This window comes from Mytilus galloprovincialis, chromosome 13 (genome assembly GCF_965363235.1).
Source record: "Mytilus galloprovincialis chromosome 13, xbMytGall1.hap1.1, whole genome shotgun sequence".
In the NCBI taxonomy this organism is placed as follows: domain Eukaryota; kingdom Metazoa; phylum Mollusca; class Bivalvia; order Mytilida; family Mytilidae; genus Mytilus; species Mytilus galloprovincialis.
The window spans coordinates 28740940-28760740 of NC_134850.1; the positions used below are offsets into that span (position 1 = coordinate 28740940).

At 32.2% G+C, this 19801-nt stretch overlaps 2 protein-coding genes across 2 annotated transcripts; both read left to right on the top strand.

Annotated features, from left to right (window-relative positions):
* The first annotated feature begins 922 nt into the window (after positions 1-922).
* On the top strand, positions 923-13246 carry LOC143057459 (uncharacterized). The gene is made up of 7 exons (XM_076230768.1): positions 923-1057; positions 3001-3094; positions 6176-6346; positions 8929-9057; positions 10423-10498; positions 12640-12749; positions 13233-13246. The coding sequence occupies exons 1-7, from the start codon at positions 977-979 to the stop codon at positions 13244-13246; spliced, it is 675 nt and encodes a 224-aa protein (XP_076086883.1). The 5' UTR covers positions 923-976.
* Positions 13247-13689: 443 nt separating this feature from the next.
* Positions 13690-19801, top strand: LOC143056369 (uncharacterized). The gene is made up of 5 exons (XM_076229456.1): positions 13690-13735; positions 15237-15328; positions 16143-16868; positions 17359-17858; positions 18462-19801. The coding sequence occupies exons 1-5, from the start codon at positions 13701-13703 to the stop codon at positions 18528-18530; spliced, it is 1422 nt and encodes a 473-aa protein (XP_076085571.1). The 5' UTR covers positions 13690-13700; the 3' UTR covers positions 18531-19801.

The window sequence follows — 19801 nt, forward strand, 5'->3', positions numbered from 1 at the left end:
TCAATTATGCGTGCCTTTATGATGTCATTTACCTGATAGAGGGGATCGCATGTATCCCTGCACTATAAATGTTTATCAAGCGTCTTAGTGATCGTCATTGTGCAGGATAAACTAGAAATAATATTTGTTCTCTTTCTGTAGGTACTTACATGTAATCACAATACCCTAATCACAGCAGTGCTAAAAGACAATTATTAGAATTCAATTTGACCAATGATTCGTGAATTATAGCTTTATAGTTTTCGAAACAATCGCTCAACATTTGAACAGAAGTGACGACGCCCCTTAACGCACAAATGATGTTCACTAAAACTAAAGTTTTTGACATAAATGCATCGAACTTGAAAGTTGTCTATTTGAATGTAAACAAACTGGGTCAGCTGCACCTGTATGGAACAACATCGTACATTCAGTGACTGATAAACAATTATGAGTAACCAAGCTTAACAATGCACAGTAATAAAAAAAAACTTAGCTAAGTCTACAGAAAAATAAAATAATGTCCAAGACTTACCATCTACGGGATAAGTTTATGTGTTGATGTGAAGTTATACATGTAACCCTTCATGAGCTCCTGACTGTGATCATCCTCATTTTTTGGTGGGGTACATGCTTCTTATTCTTTAGTTTTCTATGAGTCTTGTGTTCTATTTTTTTTTTTGTCTTTTTCTTTGTAGCCATGGGGTTGTCAGTTTATTTTCGACCTTTGAGTTTGAATGTCCCTTTGGTATCTTTTGCCCCTCTTTTAAAGTTCATGTTAGCTTCATGTACTTATATTTTTTTTAAGTTGTAATTTTAAAGTTGAACCATGCATTTAATATATCCATGTTATCTGATCATATATATTTTTATGTTGTAATTTTAAAGGTGAACCATGTGTTTATTTTATCTGATCATATGATTATTTATTTTCAGTTCAAAATGATAAGTTAGAAAAGAAGCGAGGTGGCACCAGACATCTAGAAATACACCAGATATGAGCTGTACCAAAGATGGTTCCACATTTAAGAAGAGGATATTGATACATGTAGCAAGTTTGATTTTAATTTATGCTGATGTAAGTTCAGTTCATGAGTTTTGGTCTTTTTTTCTAAGACTACATGTATATACAAAAAGTCAACTATAATTTACTATATATTTAGTGTATGGAAATATTTTATGATGTACATGCCAGTCTCACAGGTTTTATTGTCTTGCTTGACAGAGTCAAATATCCAGACATAGGTATGCTGTTTCCAGCGTCGGTGACAAAGGCGGCGGCATCAACCATTTATTAGACAGTCTGTGATTAGGTCTAGTTTATGGTGAACCACTAGTGGTAAGTCAAAGATATTTGGTATCAGTATTGGCATTCTCATTTCCATGGAGATTATTTGGCCCCTCCCCCTCAGTCATGGTCTATTGACTTTGAATTTTGAAATTTTTGCTTAGTTTTCATGTGTTAGTTTGTGATTAGGTCAGTTTATGGGGAACCACTAGTGGTAAGTTAATGATAATTGGTACTGTATGCAGTTGTATAAGCATTGGCATATCTCATTTCCATGGAGATTATTTGACCCTGCCCTATCAGTCATGGTCTGTTGACTTTGAAATACTTGCTTAGTTTTCATGTATTAGATTGTGATTAGGTCAGTTTATGGGGAACCACTAGTGGGAAGTCAATGATATTTGGGATGCAGTTGTATAATTAAGCATTGGTATATCTCATTTCCATGGAGATTATTTAGCCCGGCCCCCTTAGTCATGGTCTATTGACTTTAAAACCTTTGCTTCATTTTCATGTATTAGTTTGTGATAAGGTCAGTTTATGGGCATGGGGAACCACATGTGGTAGGTCAATGATATTTGGTATGCAGTTGTATTAGCATTGGCAAATCTCATTACCATGTCGATTATTTGACCCCACCCCTATGTTATGGTTTATTGACTGAAGTTTTTCTAAGTTTACATGTATATTAGTTAACGTTTGTGTTTAGGTTTGTTGAAAGGGAACTACTTATGATTAGTCAATGGTATTTGATATGCTTTGTATAAGCATTTTTACATCTTATACCAATGGAGATTGTTTAGCCATGTACCTTCAGTCATAAGGTTCATTAACAATATATTTGCAAATCTTACATGTTAAAGTGCTATTTTAATTTAATTTAATATTTTAATATTTGCATTATAGAAATAACCCAAAAGTGAGACATATCTCTTTGATAACAGTTTATTTGACCTTGACCTAATTTTTTCAGTTCATTGCTCAGTGTTAAGTTTTTGTGTTTTGGTCTGTTATCAATAAGCAATAATAAAATTGAAAAAATGAACCTTTTGCTGCTTTTAAGTAGCAAGGTTAATGCCTTTAATGCAATAAAAAAAAAGCAATAATAAAGGCTTTACATAATGAACTGATACTTTCTTCACAGATTTTTGCCAGCAGTGGGAGTATTTTTCCTATAAAATTCAAGGTTCCATCTTACAGTTTATGTACTACTGTTCGCAATCAAAATTTCATTGTTAGGGGTGTTGAAATTAGTGGGGGTTGTTAAATTAATGATACTTTAAAAAGAAGTGATTTTTTTTGGAAGAAAATTGAAGTCTGGTACTTAAACAAGGGATTTTTATGTCATTATCCAAGATTCAGTACAAGGTCATCGCCTGGCATGACTCAGGTCGTCATCCTATCCACACAGATGTTGGATCTGATAATTCTAGCAACATAGTAAGTCCCTGGATCATTACCCAGTAGTATTCTATATTTAAAGCTACAATAAAATTAAATCATTTAGTCTAGTGATTATTTGTACTACTCAAAAAGGGTGATTATTAAAGAAAGACAACTCTTACTTCCAACCTTTGAGGACATATAATGTTACATTTTTGTACCTGAATCAATGATTTAGAAAATCAGTCATTTAAGTTAGTCCCGTGTAAGTGTTCAGCCATATGTTGTCATCAATATTATTTAACAATACATATATTATAATTAAGTAAGAATGTTGTTATATATTTTAGAATGTTATAAGTAAAGATTGTAGAACTGGTCAGAAACTGAGAGTAAACATACAAGGCGACAAAATATGCTGTATTACTGTTAAATGTGAAAAAAGTAAGTATCGTAGTTTATAATTTGGAGCTTCTTAGAGCCATTTCTGTCGCTTAAGCTGTAAAAGCGACAGTATTTTTTTGGTAGGGGATGCTCATAATTGAAGGCAATATGGTATGGGTTTTGCTCATTGAAGGCTAAATGGTATGGATTTTGCTCATTATTGAAGGCAGTATGCATGGTGATCTATAGTTGAATACATCTACATCTTTTTGTCTATGTGGATAGCTTTTTTTATATATGCAAATTATTCAACTGTTTTATAATAATAAGAACTCAAATAATTTTGATACAGCACAAATACATATGAATGCAGATTTCTTAAATTTACAATGATTAATCCCACATTTTTGTCCGTTCTTCAAAGATTGTAATAATAAATGCACCTAATAATTTATGAGTTTACAGTTAGTTAAGGTAGCACTACAGTCAGAATTTTCCGACTCCAACCAACAGTCTTTAAAGATAAATTTCTCCAAAACTACTCAATGGATTTTTAAAAGCTTTAACTCATTATAAAGCTGAAATATTAATTCTTCTTAATCTGTAGATAAATTTATTTTTGGTATGATTCTTCTCAAATTATCGATTCGTTATTGCCAAAAAAGTGGTCTTCCAACTTGGATGAAAATGGCACATTCAGGTCAAATGGTAGTAAAAATTTGTTTTCATCACTTTAATCAACCATACACTATAAACAAAACAGTGTCTTAGATTTTTGATATATGCCTCCAAAGAAGATATATGATTTAACTGCTGAGTGCCAAACCTCATTTCAACTTTCATCTTTGGACATCGATAAATTCATTTAGAAACAATTATCTGAAAATTGGGACACGGTATTGTAGAAAATACTTCCTTTAATCACATATATCAAAGTCAAACCAAAAGGGGTACCCATGAAGTTTCTATTTTCATTTTTATGCCCCACCTACGATAGTAGAGGGGCATTATGTTTTCTGGTCTGTGTCTCCGTTGGTTTGTCCGTCCGTCTGTTTGCTTCAGGTTAAAGTTTTTGGTCAAGGTAGTTTTTGATGATGTTGAAGTCCAATCAACTTGAAACTTAGTACACATGTTCCCCATGATATGATCTTTATAATTTTAATGCCAAATTATAGTTTTGACCCCAATTTCATGGTCAGCTGAACATAGAAAATGATAGTGCGAAGTTCAGGTTAAAGTTTTTGGTCAAGGTAATTTTTGATGAAGTTAAAGTTACATCAACTTGAAACTTAGTACACATGTTCCCTATGATATGATCTTTCTAATTTTAATTCCAAACTACACATTCTTGTTTGTTAACAATTTTCATGAAAAATTGAAATGACCTAAAAACTGAATTTCCCCATTAGAACCCCTATAAATGCATCATTAATACAAAAGTTTCTCTAAGAACACCACAAGCGTGTTCTCACATCATTATTTTATCAATAGAACCACACACTTTGTGTCTTTGATGGCTTAATACTGTAAATTTTAAATTATATGTGCACTGACCAACACTAACTTGGCATTTGAAGGGAGTTTGACGTCACAGATTTGACCAACATCTTTGATGTAGTAATTGAATATAGACAAAGCTCCACCTCTATCCAGACAGTCTTAAGATAATAGAATAACAGGAATGACCAGCTGCATATAATCAATATTTAACATCACTATTATCACTAGTATAAAGAATGATTTTCATTTGTATTTTCAAAAGAAATATACTATGAAATAGCAAAAACATTACAATTTTGCAATAAAAGATATGTTTCAAAAAAGATCAAGACCATTGCCTGCCTGAAAATAGACTGTCCCACATGATTTTTGAGTTTTATGGAATTGAAAAATTTCACATAAACTTAAAATTGGTTAAAGAGCCTAAAACTCCTAACAGAAGATACATAACTGACCTTGAAATGTCGTTTGCACAAATAATTTTGCGGAACGAAACTTGTGTTTAAAACCAATTACACAATAAGTTCGTTTCCCTTATTTGTCATATCAGTCCGTAAGATGCACCATCTCATAGAAATAGACTTGTCCAAATGTGGATAGGTTGAAGGCATCAAGTTGAAGTATTGAATATTAACAAATCATTTGGAATTTTCTTGTTTCATAGATAATAAAAAAATTATCGTCCATTTGGATAAAAAACGGGAATGCGAGACAACAGATTGACCCGATAATCTCGTTTTTCCAATGGACGAGTCTATTAGGTTTTTGACACGTGTGTTGAAACTTATTTTCGTACAACGTTTTTACATTTTTTTTCTTTATCAGTTTTCGTGCTTGAAGATCATTACTCACCAAGTTTTCTGGAATTGATTAAGAGCTACGCGAATCTATTTTTCTTGTTTCTGAAATGACGATTTAATTTCATCTTTGTCCGTGCACCCTCCTTTTTTTTACTGTAAATTATTAGACAATGTCATGCGATGTTTATAACAGCTGAGCAATAATATTTCATTGAACTAAAATTTAAGAAATGATGATAAAATGGCATAACAAACATATTGTTAGAAAGGTGAAATATATATTGATTTTGCATATTTTTCTGTCTTCAAAGATGTTTTTTTTCTTCTTTTTTTTCCCGACCAACTGACCCGACTTTTTCATGGGGAAAATCCGTAAACCAACAAATTAAAAAACCGTGGCCTAATCATGTTAGATATTTAAGAATTGAAGACTTCTTTTTGTAACTTCATTGGGTTGACCGAAGTACATTTTGTATTCCGCGCTTCATTCTAAAAATGTGCACACGGTCAACGCTTTTACAACCCTATGAAGTTACAAAAAGAAGCATTCAATACTTATAATTTCATTTTTTATCTAGGATCATGAAAACACGAACTTCATAATTTTTTTATTTGATTCACCTGTGCACTTTGCACTATTGTTGGACCTCATGTTATCATGAATGAAAAGTTTTATTGAGTAATGCAATTGCTTACGGAATAACACATGGTGTGCAGTTAGCCAATCAGAATAATGTATTCTAATGAAACACACATCTAATGTAATTATTTCTTAATTAATAGATCAAATTAAACAAAAGAATATTTAATAATTTGGAACATGCTATTTTATTAATTTAAGGCCAGCAGTTTCGTTATTGTCATATTGACGGAGAATCAGACATCTGCAAAAATTGTACCAACAATAGCTACACTAATGACCCGATAGATACTAGCCAATGGCCTTATCATGACGAAGAACAGTATCAGTCAGAACCCGATGTATGTGTTTCTCCTCCAAGCTGTGAAGCAGGTAAAACTCATATGTTTCACAAATTCATTGACAATAACTATCACTTCTAAGATTTAGCATTTGCAATGCAAGGAGTGTTAAGAGTTGTACAGGAACAGCTGTCTGGAATAAAGCTGTGTTTGATTCTTATCACTTAACACACATGGCTGCCGTAGCTAAAATTATAAAAGAACATTTAGGTTGAATCCATTAATTGTCTCGAAAACATGAATAGATAGGGAACGTCTAACAGGGAAAAATGCTCAGAATGTCAAGATCTTTACTTCCTATCTTCATAAAATGTTATAAATTCAGTTATTGCCCTTAAATGTTGTTTTTGAGCAAATTTTATTGGTTTTTGCCTATTATCTTGAATACTTTCAGGGCTCACGCTTCCAGGCGACTTGGGCGAAGAAGTCTATTTCCCGACCATCACTTCGCTCTGTAACCCCCAAAAACGAAAACAAGTCGCCCTGTTGTTTATGATACTCACTTTCAGTCACTTTCCTCGTGGGACATTTTTAATTTTTAACAAGTTGATAAAACATCATTTTTTTATTGATAATTAAAGAAATTCAGACATAAACGGTTCTTTTTCTTAAGAAAGAGGTTGAAGCATTGTCTTTACAGTGAGTAGCAGGTTAGTTAATAAAAAAAACAACTTTTTATCACTTCATGCACTTCCGACATGTTGGGTGCTTGTTACTCGAAAACGTACATCAATCTAACTTTCGGCAGCAAAATAAGTTTGTTAATTCATTCAAAAGTGATAAAAGTTTCCCCCAGTAAATGTTTAATCCATTTACTGCATTAAAAACGTCATTTTCCTTACCAAATAGCTTGTCAAACATTGTTTATTTTTGTAAATTTTCTTACATTCGTCCGCCATTGACCGTTTCTAATTACGGATCAGAACTGGTCCAGCTATGACCGAAATCCATATTTTCACAATAATAACTACGGACGTATGGATGGAACAGCTGACAGAAGAATGTTGATTCCAAAAGAAAAAACTATGCATTCCATACGCATTAACAGACTTTTGGTTACATCTAATTGATTGGTGTATATAATTTCCTATAATTTATATGGATTGTTTCAAAATATTGATTAAAGTTGCTTAACTCAGATATTACTAATATCTATATATTATGGCCCAGTTTAACTTTGTATATCTTTTAATGAGAAACACTGAATTTCATACACAAGATAGTTTTTAATTAAATTGTAATTTATATATCATAATTTCTTTACCTTTTTGAGATAAAAAAAAATATTTTAATGCTAGATGTTTAGTTGGTAGTTTTTCACAAGAACCTTAACTTAAATTTGAACTGTTACTTTGATTGTATACTCAAAGTGACAGATATGAATTGAACAATATAAAAAGAACATTATTTACATATGACCCTTTATACTATAGTAAAATGAAAACATTGTAGTACAGCGTGCGAAGGAGCACTTCTCTTTTAAATCTCACCACTTCTCCCTATCAGTTTTAAAAAGAGAAGTCACTTCTCCCTATCAGTTTTAAAAGGAGAAGTCACTTCTCCCTATTATTCTGAAGTAAGTGTGAGCGCTGACTTAGATAGATAGAAACAGTAAGCAGTAGAACTGATCATCAATACAAAATCTACAAAAATGCCTACAAATACTTAACAAACATATAAAAAAGAAACTGTGGTATGATTGCCAATAAGACAACTCTCCACAAGAAACCAAATGACACAGAAATTAACAACTATTGGTCCCTGTATGTCCTTCAACAATGAACAAAGCCTATACCGCATAGTCAGCTATAAAATGCACAGAAATGACAATGTAAAACAATTCAAACAAGAAAACTAATGGCCTAATTTATGTACAAAAATGAACAAGAAAGAAATAGTTTTCTCGTTTGAATTGTTTTATTTTTAAGAGGCTGTCCAAGTAAATATCAGGCAAATCCTATGATAGGGGTGGCAAAACATAATCCTTTTCTCACTGAATTTTTGGTTCCAATGCAATGTTTATATTATACAAAGGATATATATATTACAAAGATATTTTTGAATCAACAGTGGATGGCTCAGAAAACGTTTTTAAAGATCACAAACAAAGCAACAAAATGATGAGTTATCTCCCCTTTTCAATGAATTTTTACTGCTTTCTATGTATTGTTCTTCTCTTTATTTGTTGCAGTTAAAAAAAAATGACTTTGAGAAAGAATGAATTTGTGATATGAAATAGATGAAAAAAAAATTAAAAACAAAATATGTCATGTGCCATCCACTGCCTGGTTTTTCCATGGACACTCTCTTAAATTGCAATAAATAATATTTCAAAATTTTCGATTATAAATACACGCCTTAATTTCTGAATTTGCAGAACACACAAATGTCAGAGTAACATATAACTGCTTGGATTCTTGCTTGTAAATATTTATAAAGTACAAAAAAGGTAGTTTTTGAAAGAATTTTTCATACTAAAAAGTTGTAGCTGAAGCTTTTAATCAAAAGACTTGAACCTTACATTATACTTTTTCAGTTTATTCCATTGATAAGTGTTATGTTCTCCCTTAGTCCATATTTACTCTTGGCTTCAATAATAATTTTGATTTACAGACGGAGTAGTTCTTGTTGGCCGTGAATGTGTGTGCAATTTGAATGGGGGCTATTGGGGCACAGATCAACACAACTGCCAGTTAGATAAAAAAAATTGTAGAAGAGCTGGAGTTCAGTTAACATTGGAAGGTATGTAAAAAGTTTCTGCAATTATGGTTGAAATTTGTCAGTTTAGATTGCATGATATTCAATCAAAACCCTATGGTACTGACTTGATATCTAAATCTTCCAAGGTTTATCACTACCTTTGAGATGCACAAAATTTAGTGCATTGATTATAACGTTCAATACATCCCATCCATGAACATTTCCAGAAATTTATCAATGAAATATATACTCAGATACTCAAGTCACAAAATTATGTTATACTTGTCAAGCAATTACAGAACTTTGTGTAATGTGCAGGAATCTAATCTGTTCTTAAAATATTAATGATGTCATTGTTAAAGTCATCTTTAAAAATTGGAGTTATCTTCCTTTGTCCAGAATTGAGTTGAATCGACATCAACCAATGCTTTATGCAATTCAATATTTGATTTCACTTCCCACTGATCAATTAAAGCAATCTTTACTCTTTAATGCTTACAAGGATGTTGTTTTAGGTCTTCTGTTGATCAGTATGGTGTCACTCTGAAGTTTTATAATGGGAGTCCCACTTGTAGCAAGGTGTGTTTGAGTCATACATTAGTTGACAATGTCAAGGTCATTGAAACTGATGTTAAACACAAACAACCAAACAAACATTGTCAGAGTGATAAAGATTTGAAAAGAATATTGAGATAACCTGTGACTGTCTCAATTTACTTTGATTGATTTTTTAAAAAACTTTTTGTGTTTTGACGCCACTTTTAAGCACCCCATTTAGACTATTTTGTTGGCCAGTTTTTATTGATGGAGGAAGCCAGAGTGCCCGGGGAAAACCACTGACCTTCGATAGGAAATCTGACAATAATAGTTAATCAAGATTGGAGTCGAGTGCATCGGCAAGAGAGGGTTCGAACTCACAACGTCAGTGTTGACTGGCTAATGATTACAGTAATAACTACTAATAGACCACTCAGCCTTAATTTCCATTGATAAATATGACCTACAAGCTTGTATATTTATAGGGTCATTAAAATTTAATATATCATAATTGCTCTTACAGCAATAACTGCCTATAGATGATGGTTTTGAAGTATTTTTAATTGAACTTTTTTTATTTACCAAGCCATTATATTGAAGTTGTGGATTTTAAATCAAATATATACATCTTTTATTAAGTACATAATAGATCCCTTTTATAAATTTACCTTGGAGTTTTGTATTTTTTTTTATTACATTTTTGCAAGTTCACTCAGTTTGGAAAGTACAACTCTGCTGTGAAACGACTCTTAACTTTATACCTGGCATATTTGAATAAGATTATTTTTAAAAGATATGTACTGTATTTGATCATGTGATCACTAAAATTTCAGTATCTCAGTACAAAATTTGTTATTGTTTTTGTTGTAGGTAATTGTGATCCATGTCCTGGGGATACATTCAAACAAGAAGATGACAAATACAGACAATGCATAAACAAAACAGTGTAAGTAAATTTGTAGGATGATATATATTCGAGTGTCTCAAATAAGTGTTTTGTTGACAAAACGTGCATCTGGAGCAAATACAAAATTTCAATCCTGGTATCGATGATGAGTTTATTTACTAGATAATGATATGCCTGTTTTAAAGGATTCATTGTACATGTAACTTTCCAGGCCAGCATATAACTTATTGAAGTAAGTTTTATAGTCTTGCCTGCAACTATTATCACATATATTTGTGATAAAGAACAAAATATATCAAAAACATTGTCATGAAGAACAAATACTGTAAACTAACTTAATTTTCGTGAGCGATTAATTTTCGCGACTTTTGTGAGTAGAAAAATAACGCGAAATTAAATCGTTGCGAATATGTATAACTTGCATCCTGCCTTATTAAACTACGTCAAGTTAACTAGAAAATCGCGAAATTAAATCGCCGTGAAGTAGCTGGAGATAAACACGAAATAAAGTATCCGCGAAAATAAGTTGGTTTACAGTATTCTGAAAGATTTGTCATGAAGAATAAATTTTATAAAGATTTGTCATGAAGAATAAATTTTATAAAGATTTGTCCTGAAGAACAAACATCTCAAAGATTTGTCATTAAGATACAAATATTACGCATATTTTCATGAAGACGAAGTAGAATTTAATCACTTTGAATTTACTTTGGGTTAGTGAATACAGTTTATTTTTACTTACAGTCTAGCTAATGAAGAAATTCAATTTGTTTTGAAATTTATTATCTCTCTTAATGGTCCAGTCTATTTCAAGTTTTGGTTGTTAAATCTTGTTTTCATCCTGTAACAGTCCATCCAATAGACAATGGTAAAGAACATATGTAAAAAGGCATTGGGTAAAAGAAAACTGTTCTCATAATAAGACTGTTTGACCAGCCATTATCAAGTATTTTAAAAGAAATAATTTGTAGACTTTTAGAAACTTATGTTATAATATGTCATTTATCATGCACAATTATTGAACAGTTTTCAGGGAAATTACACAATGATCAGGTTAAAAAATTGTGTTTATATAAAGTCTAGATTTTGTAGGTCAAATTGAATTTTTAACATAAATGGACAAGTGTTCTTGTTTAAAATTAATGATAAAAGTTGATAAATTTTTATTTCTGTACCAAAAACAATAGTAAAAAAAAGAACTATATTCTCTAAAAAAGGGGCTCAAGGTACTAGAAGAACAGTCAAACTCAGAGATTGAAAATAGACTGACAACGCCATGGCTAAAAATGAAAAAGACAAACAAACAATTAATAGTACACAAGACACAACATAGAAAACTAAAGACTTAGCAACACAAACCACAACAAAAACTGGGGGTGATCTCAGGTGCTCCAGAAGGGAAAGCAGATCCGTCCAATAGCTTCCTTGTGAACAGCAACCCTCTATTAAGGAAATCATAATAAGAAATACAAGCCAGAGACTATTGTATCAATTGGGAGATATATACTTTGTATGCAGGCACTGCTTGAATATTGCTATATAGAAATGGAAAGTTCACAATTGGGAAGGTGAAATCATCTCTTTTGTCACAAATTTTTGTTTTCAACCAACCCTCATTGTCAATTTCTAGATGTAAGTCAAGATATGAGGTAGACTTACATTCACCTTGTTATAATTACATAAGATGTATGTTTCATTATGATACTTTATTCTGATTGGCTAACTGAACATCACATGTTATTCTGTAAGCAATTGCATTGCTCAATAAAACTTTTCATTCATGATAACACGTGGTCCCACAATAAAGTGCACAGGTGAATTAAATAAAACAATAATAAAATTCGTGTTTTCGTGATCATTGCTAAAAAAATTGTAATTATAAGTATTGAATGCTTCTTTTTGTAACTTCATAGGGTTGTAAAAGTGTTGACCATGCACCCATTTTTGTGGAAGCGCTTCATACAAAATGTACTTCGGTCAACGCTTTTACACCCCAATGAAGTTACAAAAAGAAGCATTCAATTCTTAAATGTTTGATTTTGTTAGTTTTTACAGACTTTTTTAGTATACCTTATAAAGCTTGAAATTCTTTATTTCTGTTTCTTGTTTTCATTGACTTTTGTACACATTGTTTGGTAAATTGCATTATGTATTGTAATAAGTATATATGTTTACTGCAGATGTAAAAGTGATGAAAGAGAAATCAGCAGTGGTTCCTCTACAACTGACAGGAAATGTGAAAAACGTCCAACAGAAAGACCTCCCATTACGACAGCACCTCCAGACATAGGTAGGTATTTCCATATTTAACTTGTAAATAGTCATTACTTTCATATATGGTAAATGGAAATATGGGTGTAAGTTCTTGACAATGAGAAAAGTAACTGAAAAACATTATTTTATCAAAAATATACCATACTCCATATAGTTGATCATTTGATATTTTACATGCACAAGCCACTACAGTTTATTGCAATGAACTCCAAATGGATTGAAAGAGGGTGCATCAACAGGGTATGGCAGAATTTTTTTTATTGAATACAACAATGTCAATTTCACTAAAATGCCTAGTCCAAATAATTATGACGTCTTGAAAGGCTATTTTATTTTTTTCTTTGAGGCCTTACATCGACAGACATGTGGACTATAAAATGCCATGAAAAATGTTCATTTGAAGTAATTTAAGTGATGTAACATTGGTGGAATATGGTCTCTTGGAACAGAAAGGGGTTTTCATTGTTCCTATTTACATGTATTTTGAATTTTTCTGTAGATCTTCATGTCTAGAAATGTTAAATCAGAATGCCTTGAAATCAAACTTGTCACATATGTTACTGTTTAGGTCATTAACAAGTTTCGTATCCTGACAAAAAGTTCAACATAACTGTAAGAAGGATAAGGGTGTCTTATGGCTTCTGATTTTCCATGAATTACAGAATCAATTAAAACCTAACTTGACATATGTTTCATATACTAGCATTGTAATACATGTACTGCAATACATGGTTAAAATATTTCTACTTTAGTACTGCACTTTCATAAAATATGTTGTGGAAAAGAATTTAATCTAACTTAAAGTTCAAACAGTTAAATGAGATTGTCCATTCTAGCTCATGAACTGTTTTTTTGTTCAAATAGTTAGTGCCCATAAGAATTAACTGATGACAAGTTACAGTTTATTTAAATAGTACATTAATTATAATAAAATCTACAATTTATTTTTTCAGAAACTACAAATAAGATGGAAAAAGAGGATGATGATTCCATTTCAGGCGGGTTAGTAAGAATTTTCTGGGTTTTCAAGCTTATTCATGTAGGTTTCATTTACCAGTTACAGTCAGTCATTCCTTTTCAAAGTCTAATGACATTTCATCAGAGTAACAAACTGCCTTTGTGGTCTTGTTGTAACAGTTGTTGTGTTACAAGGTATTAATGTATAAGAAAGAAGATGTTGGATGATTGCCAAATAAGACAACTCTCCCAAGAGACCAAATGACACAGAAATTAACAACTATAGGTCACCATACTACCTTAGGTTTTATTCACTCCATTTCAAATCAATGATTTTAAACTTGGTATTTTCTGCTTCTCTGTATAGCACAAGGCATTTAGGAGTAAAAGCAAAAACTGTACAACAAGAAGCCAGAATATAGATATGTCTGTGTAGAGTGACATCTCATCCTGCCTACTGTTGTCTTGTGAACTAGCATGTGAACAGTCTGATTCAATTTGTTGGTCTTATATTTAGGGTTTATATTCTTATATCCAACAAGTACACACCCGTGATATCGCGGGTCCGTGACTGAATTAAAGTATATAACTATGCCTAAGCCTTATTTTAGTAATTGGTATTGTCATCTGATAAGTCATGTCAATTATAAGATACACAGTTTTCTCTGCTTTCAAATCTTTCTGTTTGAACCCGTCGACCTGGAACTTATCAATTATTGGAAATATTAATTATTTGGAAAACAAAAGGTCCTGGCTATCCAGGAATGGAGTATTTTTTAATCAACAGCATTGTCCTATATTAGTTATCTTAGAAAGTCTTGCTGATTGCTGAATAAAACTACAATAGGGAACAATTTGACAATGATTGAATTTAGTAGTGTCAGTCCTTTGATTATGACCCGTGTATATACATGTAGCAAAATCCTAAATACACCGTTTGGTGGTGCGCCTGTCAAATGCGGAACGTACAGATAAGGTAATAGCTGAATATACTATTTGTATCGGTATCGGATTCGACCCGGAACTTGTTAATTATTGGCAATATTTAATTATGCTGAAAACAAAAGGGTCTGGAGTGGTGTAATTTTTAATCTACACCATTGTCCTATATTAGTTATATATAGAGTTGAATTCTTTGATTTGTCGTTTTTACCCGATGACGGCTGACAAATTGGACCTCGTAATTTTAGTATTATAGATTAACATGCTTTTGTTCTGATATATGAGCTTTTAACACCAAATCATCATCAAACCAATATGGCCATGTTTTCTAAAAAACTCCCATTTGGTGATTAAAAATAAATTCAATTAAAAAAATCTAAAAAAATAATGTAAAGGACAAATTGCTAACAAAATTTGGATAAATGATTCATGTATCATCCTCTTCAAGAATTGTGGCTGACAACAATATTCAATTTATGATTCATTAGAGTTGAATAGTCAATAATTTTATTTTCACATGAGACCATAGTACATATTCAAGTTACTGATTTAATTTTGACTGGTATATAATGTTTTAGAAAGATTTTTATTTTTTTACTTTTAGGATTGTAGCAGTAATTGTACTTATAATAGTCATAGTTTTGGTGATAATTGCAGTTCTGATCATATTGTACAAGAGAAATGAAAGATTTGCTGGTAAATGATAAACAAATACATGTATGATTTACAATAATTTGGTGGGGTTTTTTTTACTGATAAAAGTGCTTAAGAGGGAAAACATTTATTTCTTCATGGTATTTTGCTTAATACATTAAACACTGTCTTATTATACAATATAGGTAGTAACTTATATATGAAATGCTGTAGTCATGTATGTATTAAGAGAGGTGTGGGTGTAGGTTAAGGAAAAGTTTCTTTTTGTCTTAAAATACCTGCCATGAAATAAGTGAAGGGGTAAGTTATAGTGATCATAGATTTTGTATTCAACTAACCATACTATGGAATCAAAGATTATGCACCTGCTTAAATTTTCAAAATGTCTCTTAGCTCTTTTTATGCCCCTCGCCGTAGTGGAGGGGGCATTAAGTTTTACTCTTGTCCTTCTGTACGTCTCTCTGTATGTCCCAAAATTGGTTTCCATTTTCTAACTTTAGTTTGTCTCACTTTAGTTTGCCTCATTTAAATGTTATGAAAAGTAAACACAATGCTTATTATCACAAAATTCTGATCAAGTACAAATTTTGGTAGCGTCAATTTTATAGTTCTTGAGTTATGTCCCTTTATAACATTTTATGCCACTGGGGCCATTATCTGTGTCAAATGGATACATTCCCCATTTATTTTAAAAATGTATTGATTATTTGTTTCTGTGCTTTAAAACAAAAATGTGCATTTGGAGTCTATGCAGAAACTTTCAAACACATGAAATTGTACTATTATTTTCTTGCTCTATATATGACTAGTATGATATTGTATTTCCAATTGTATTTGACATATGTTTTTCATGCAGGTCGCTGTCATAGATTAATGGAATATTTCCAACGTGGATTCCAAAGTTTAAGAGGACATAGACCAGCAGGACCTCAGTTTGAAGCTGTTGCCTTAAATGAAACTGGACAAGTAGAACATTCAGAAAATGAGCCACAAGAAACAATGATAGTGATGGATGAAACCAGGCAAAGTAATGGCATAAATGGAAACTGTTCACCTGCTGCAAATGGTGCAGTTGGCAGCAATAAGAACAATCATAATAAACCAAGGGTCAGTAAAACAGACAGAAATGATACAAACCCGAAAAGTGTATCAAATGAGGATGACCCTTTAAGCAGTTTAGAAGAAGAAACTGACCGAAAGTCAGTTATAAACAAGGATGAAAGTGAAAGTAATATTCCAACTACAGTTGAGGAGGCAGAATCTCATCCACCAGGAAAAATTAAAGATTCGGATGGTTTTCAGTCATTATCTAGTAGTATATATGATGGCAGTAGTGGACATGAAGCAGATCATAGTGCATTAAGTAGTCATGATAGACATTCTGAATCAATTACTGCCAGGCAGCCATTTTTACCTAATAATACAACTCCTATGTCTGCAAATGATACTTCAACATCAACAGGAAATAGACCATCTTCAAGTCTTATAGAGGATTTAGAAACTATGGACATACCTCCCAATGAAAATAAAAAGACTCCTGTTTTTACAACAACAGCAAAGAAGGCCAAAGTTGTAGGATTAGGTATTGTAATAAAAAATGAAATGAAAAACAAAATATTAAAAATGTTCACTATTGTTGACTTGAGCAAATTTTAAAAACTTACTGTGCTTGACATTATTATGAATGGTGTTATTATACAAAATTATAACTATGAGTAAGTGAACAGTTATGAAAACAAAGGACAGACTTGAGCATAAAGAATTGTGCCATTCAATTTAAAAAAAAAAGAAAGAAATTTTATAAAATTTTGAGTCATTTGTATTGAAGATTTTTATGTGATAATGCTTCCTCAAAAATGTGTCTCTCCTGTTTTAATACTTTTGATTGTCATGTTCTCAAATGATATCATGTTTAGGTTCCTTTCAATTTAGTCTTGAGTTAAAGTTTCAACAGTTTTTCTAGGCATAGGTATCTTACACACTAAAGTAGTCAGCACATTCTTTGTTTTGATTTGAGTAATAGATTGACAAAAAATAAAAATTAAGATTAAATCAAATCTCTGCTGTTTCAGTCGCACCGACACCTAGGAGTCCTGAGAATAACCCAGCAAATCCTAATTTTGGACAAGGTGACAACAGACCGCATCAAGATTTTCCACGATCCAACACAACAGAAGGAGGCATTGAAGTCGAAACTGCAACAAATGATCAAGATTATAAGATCGCTACATCTAATTCTAATCGTGCAGAACTAGAACCATTGATAGTTAATGTACCTGATGAAAAAAAGACTGAAAATCAGCATTCTGTTGAACCATCTGGTACTAATGCAGACAACGGAATAGCTGAGAATGATGCACAACCACCACCCAGATCCTTATCTCATAATGGTGTCCAGTCAACACATAGATCCTCATCTGATAATGGAGCCCAGCCTCCACACAGATCTTCGTCTGAAAACCTAACACAGCCTCTACGCAGTTCTAGAACAACAGAGTCTGGTCAACTCCTTGTTGCACCCGAATCAGATAACAGCCAAGGGAGTAGCACTGCACAGAACAGCATGGAGGATGTAAGTTATAAAAAAATGTACATAAACTTTTAATACAGAATTATTTGCCATATAACAATCAGTAGATATGGTATGATTGCCAATGTTACAACTGTCCATTATAGACCAAATGATGTAGATGTAAGCAATTTAGTGATTGATTCATTAGTGTTTAATTTCATTTTCAACACAATTTTAAATATCATGGGGGTCAGATTTTATTTGTGGAGGAAGTCAAAGTGTCTGGAGAGGAAAAATTGTAAGGCATATGGCAAATATGTAAAGAAGGGGGCATAAATATGAAAAAGTTTGCAGGTCTGAATACAGGCTTTATGAAATCTTTAGTAAAAAGATAATCTTCCTAGGCAATCATTCCATTAATATACTTCAATCTTGAAACAAGAAGGCTTTTTGTGAACAGTTTCATAAGTCCTTTGGTTTCAGTACTTCAATATGCAGAGTTGGTAATTTGAAAGAGTGACTATTGTCCATGGATGAATATAACTGAAATAACTTGTTAGATTTGTCGTAATTCTCTCAAAGACATTAAATGTTATTTTTGCTTAAATTATTGGTAAACACACAAAAAATATTGTAAATGTTTTGTTTATATTTTCTTTTCAGGATCCACCGGAAAATAATGAGGTTAATTCAAGGACAATACCAAATTCAAGGACAAGACCTGTTCATTAGTCATCCATAAAATGATTCTGCAGATTTACTCAAGCCATAATTTACACAACTGTTTTCTTTTTTTCTTTTTTAGCTCGCCTGGTCCAAATGGCCAAGTGAGCTTTTCTCATTACTTGTCGTCCGTCGTTGTTAACTTTTACAAAAAACTTCTCCTCTGAAACTACTGGGCCAAATTTAACCAAACTTGGCCACAATCATCATTAGGGTATATATACGTATCTAGTTTAAAGATTGTGTCCTGTGACCTGGCCAACCAACCAAGATGGCCGCCATGGCTTAAAATAGAACATAGGGGTAAAATGTAGATTTTGGCTTATAACTCTGAAACCAACTCTGCATTTAGAGCAAATCTGACATGGGGTGAAATTGTTTATCAAGTGAAGATTTATCTGCTCTGAAATTTTCAGATGAATCGGACAACCGGTTCTTGGGTTGCTGCCCCTGAATTGGTAATTTAAAAATTTTTGAGTCATTTTTGGTTATTATCTTGAATACTATTATAGATAGAGATAAACTGTAAACAGCAATAATGTTCAGCAAAGTAAGATCTACAAATAAGTCAACATGACCAAAAATGGTCAGTTGACCCCTTAAGGAGTTATTGCCCTTTATAGTCATTTTTTACCAATTTTTCATAAATTTTTGTAATCTTTTACAAAAATCTTCTCCTCTGAAACTACAGGGCCAAATTTAACCAAACTTGGCCACAATCATCATTGGGGTATCTAGTTTTAAAAATGTGTGCAGTGACCCAGCCAACCAACGAAGATGGCCGCCTTGGCTAAAAATAGAACATAGGGGTAAAATGTAGATTTTGGCTAATAACTCTGAAACCAAATCTGACAGGGTTAAATTGTTTATCAAGTTAAGATCTGTCTGCTGTGAAATTTTCAGATGAATTGTTCAACCGGTTGTTGAGATGCTGTCCCCGAATTGGTAATTTTTCAAGAAATTTTGTAGTTCTTGGTTATTATCTTGAATACTATTATAGATAGAGATAAACTGTTAACAGCAATAATGTTCAGCAAAATAAGATCTACAAATAAGTCAGCATGACCAAAATGGTCAGTTGACCCCTTAAGGAGTTATTGTCCTTTATAGTAAATTTTTACCAAATAATTTCCGCTGTTACTAATGGGCAAAGTTCATTATAGCTGCCGAACCGTATCTCTTAGGTCCTTATGTTATTTTTTGACTATTTGCGGACTATAGAGCTACGGATTTTTCCTATTCCAAAACGCTCAGAATTGCGACCCAGGTTCAGGTCACAC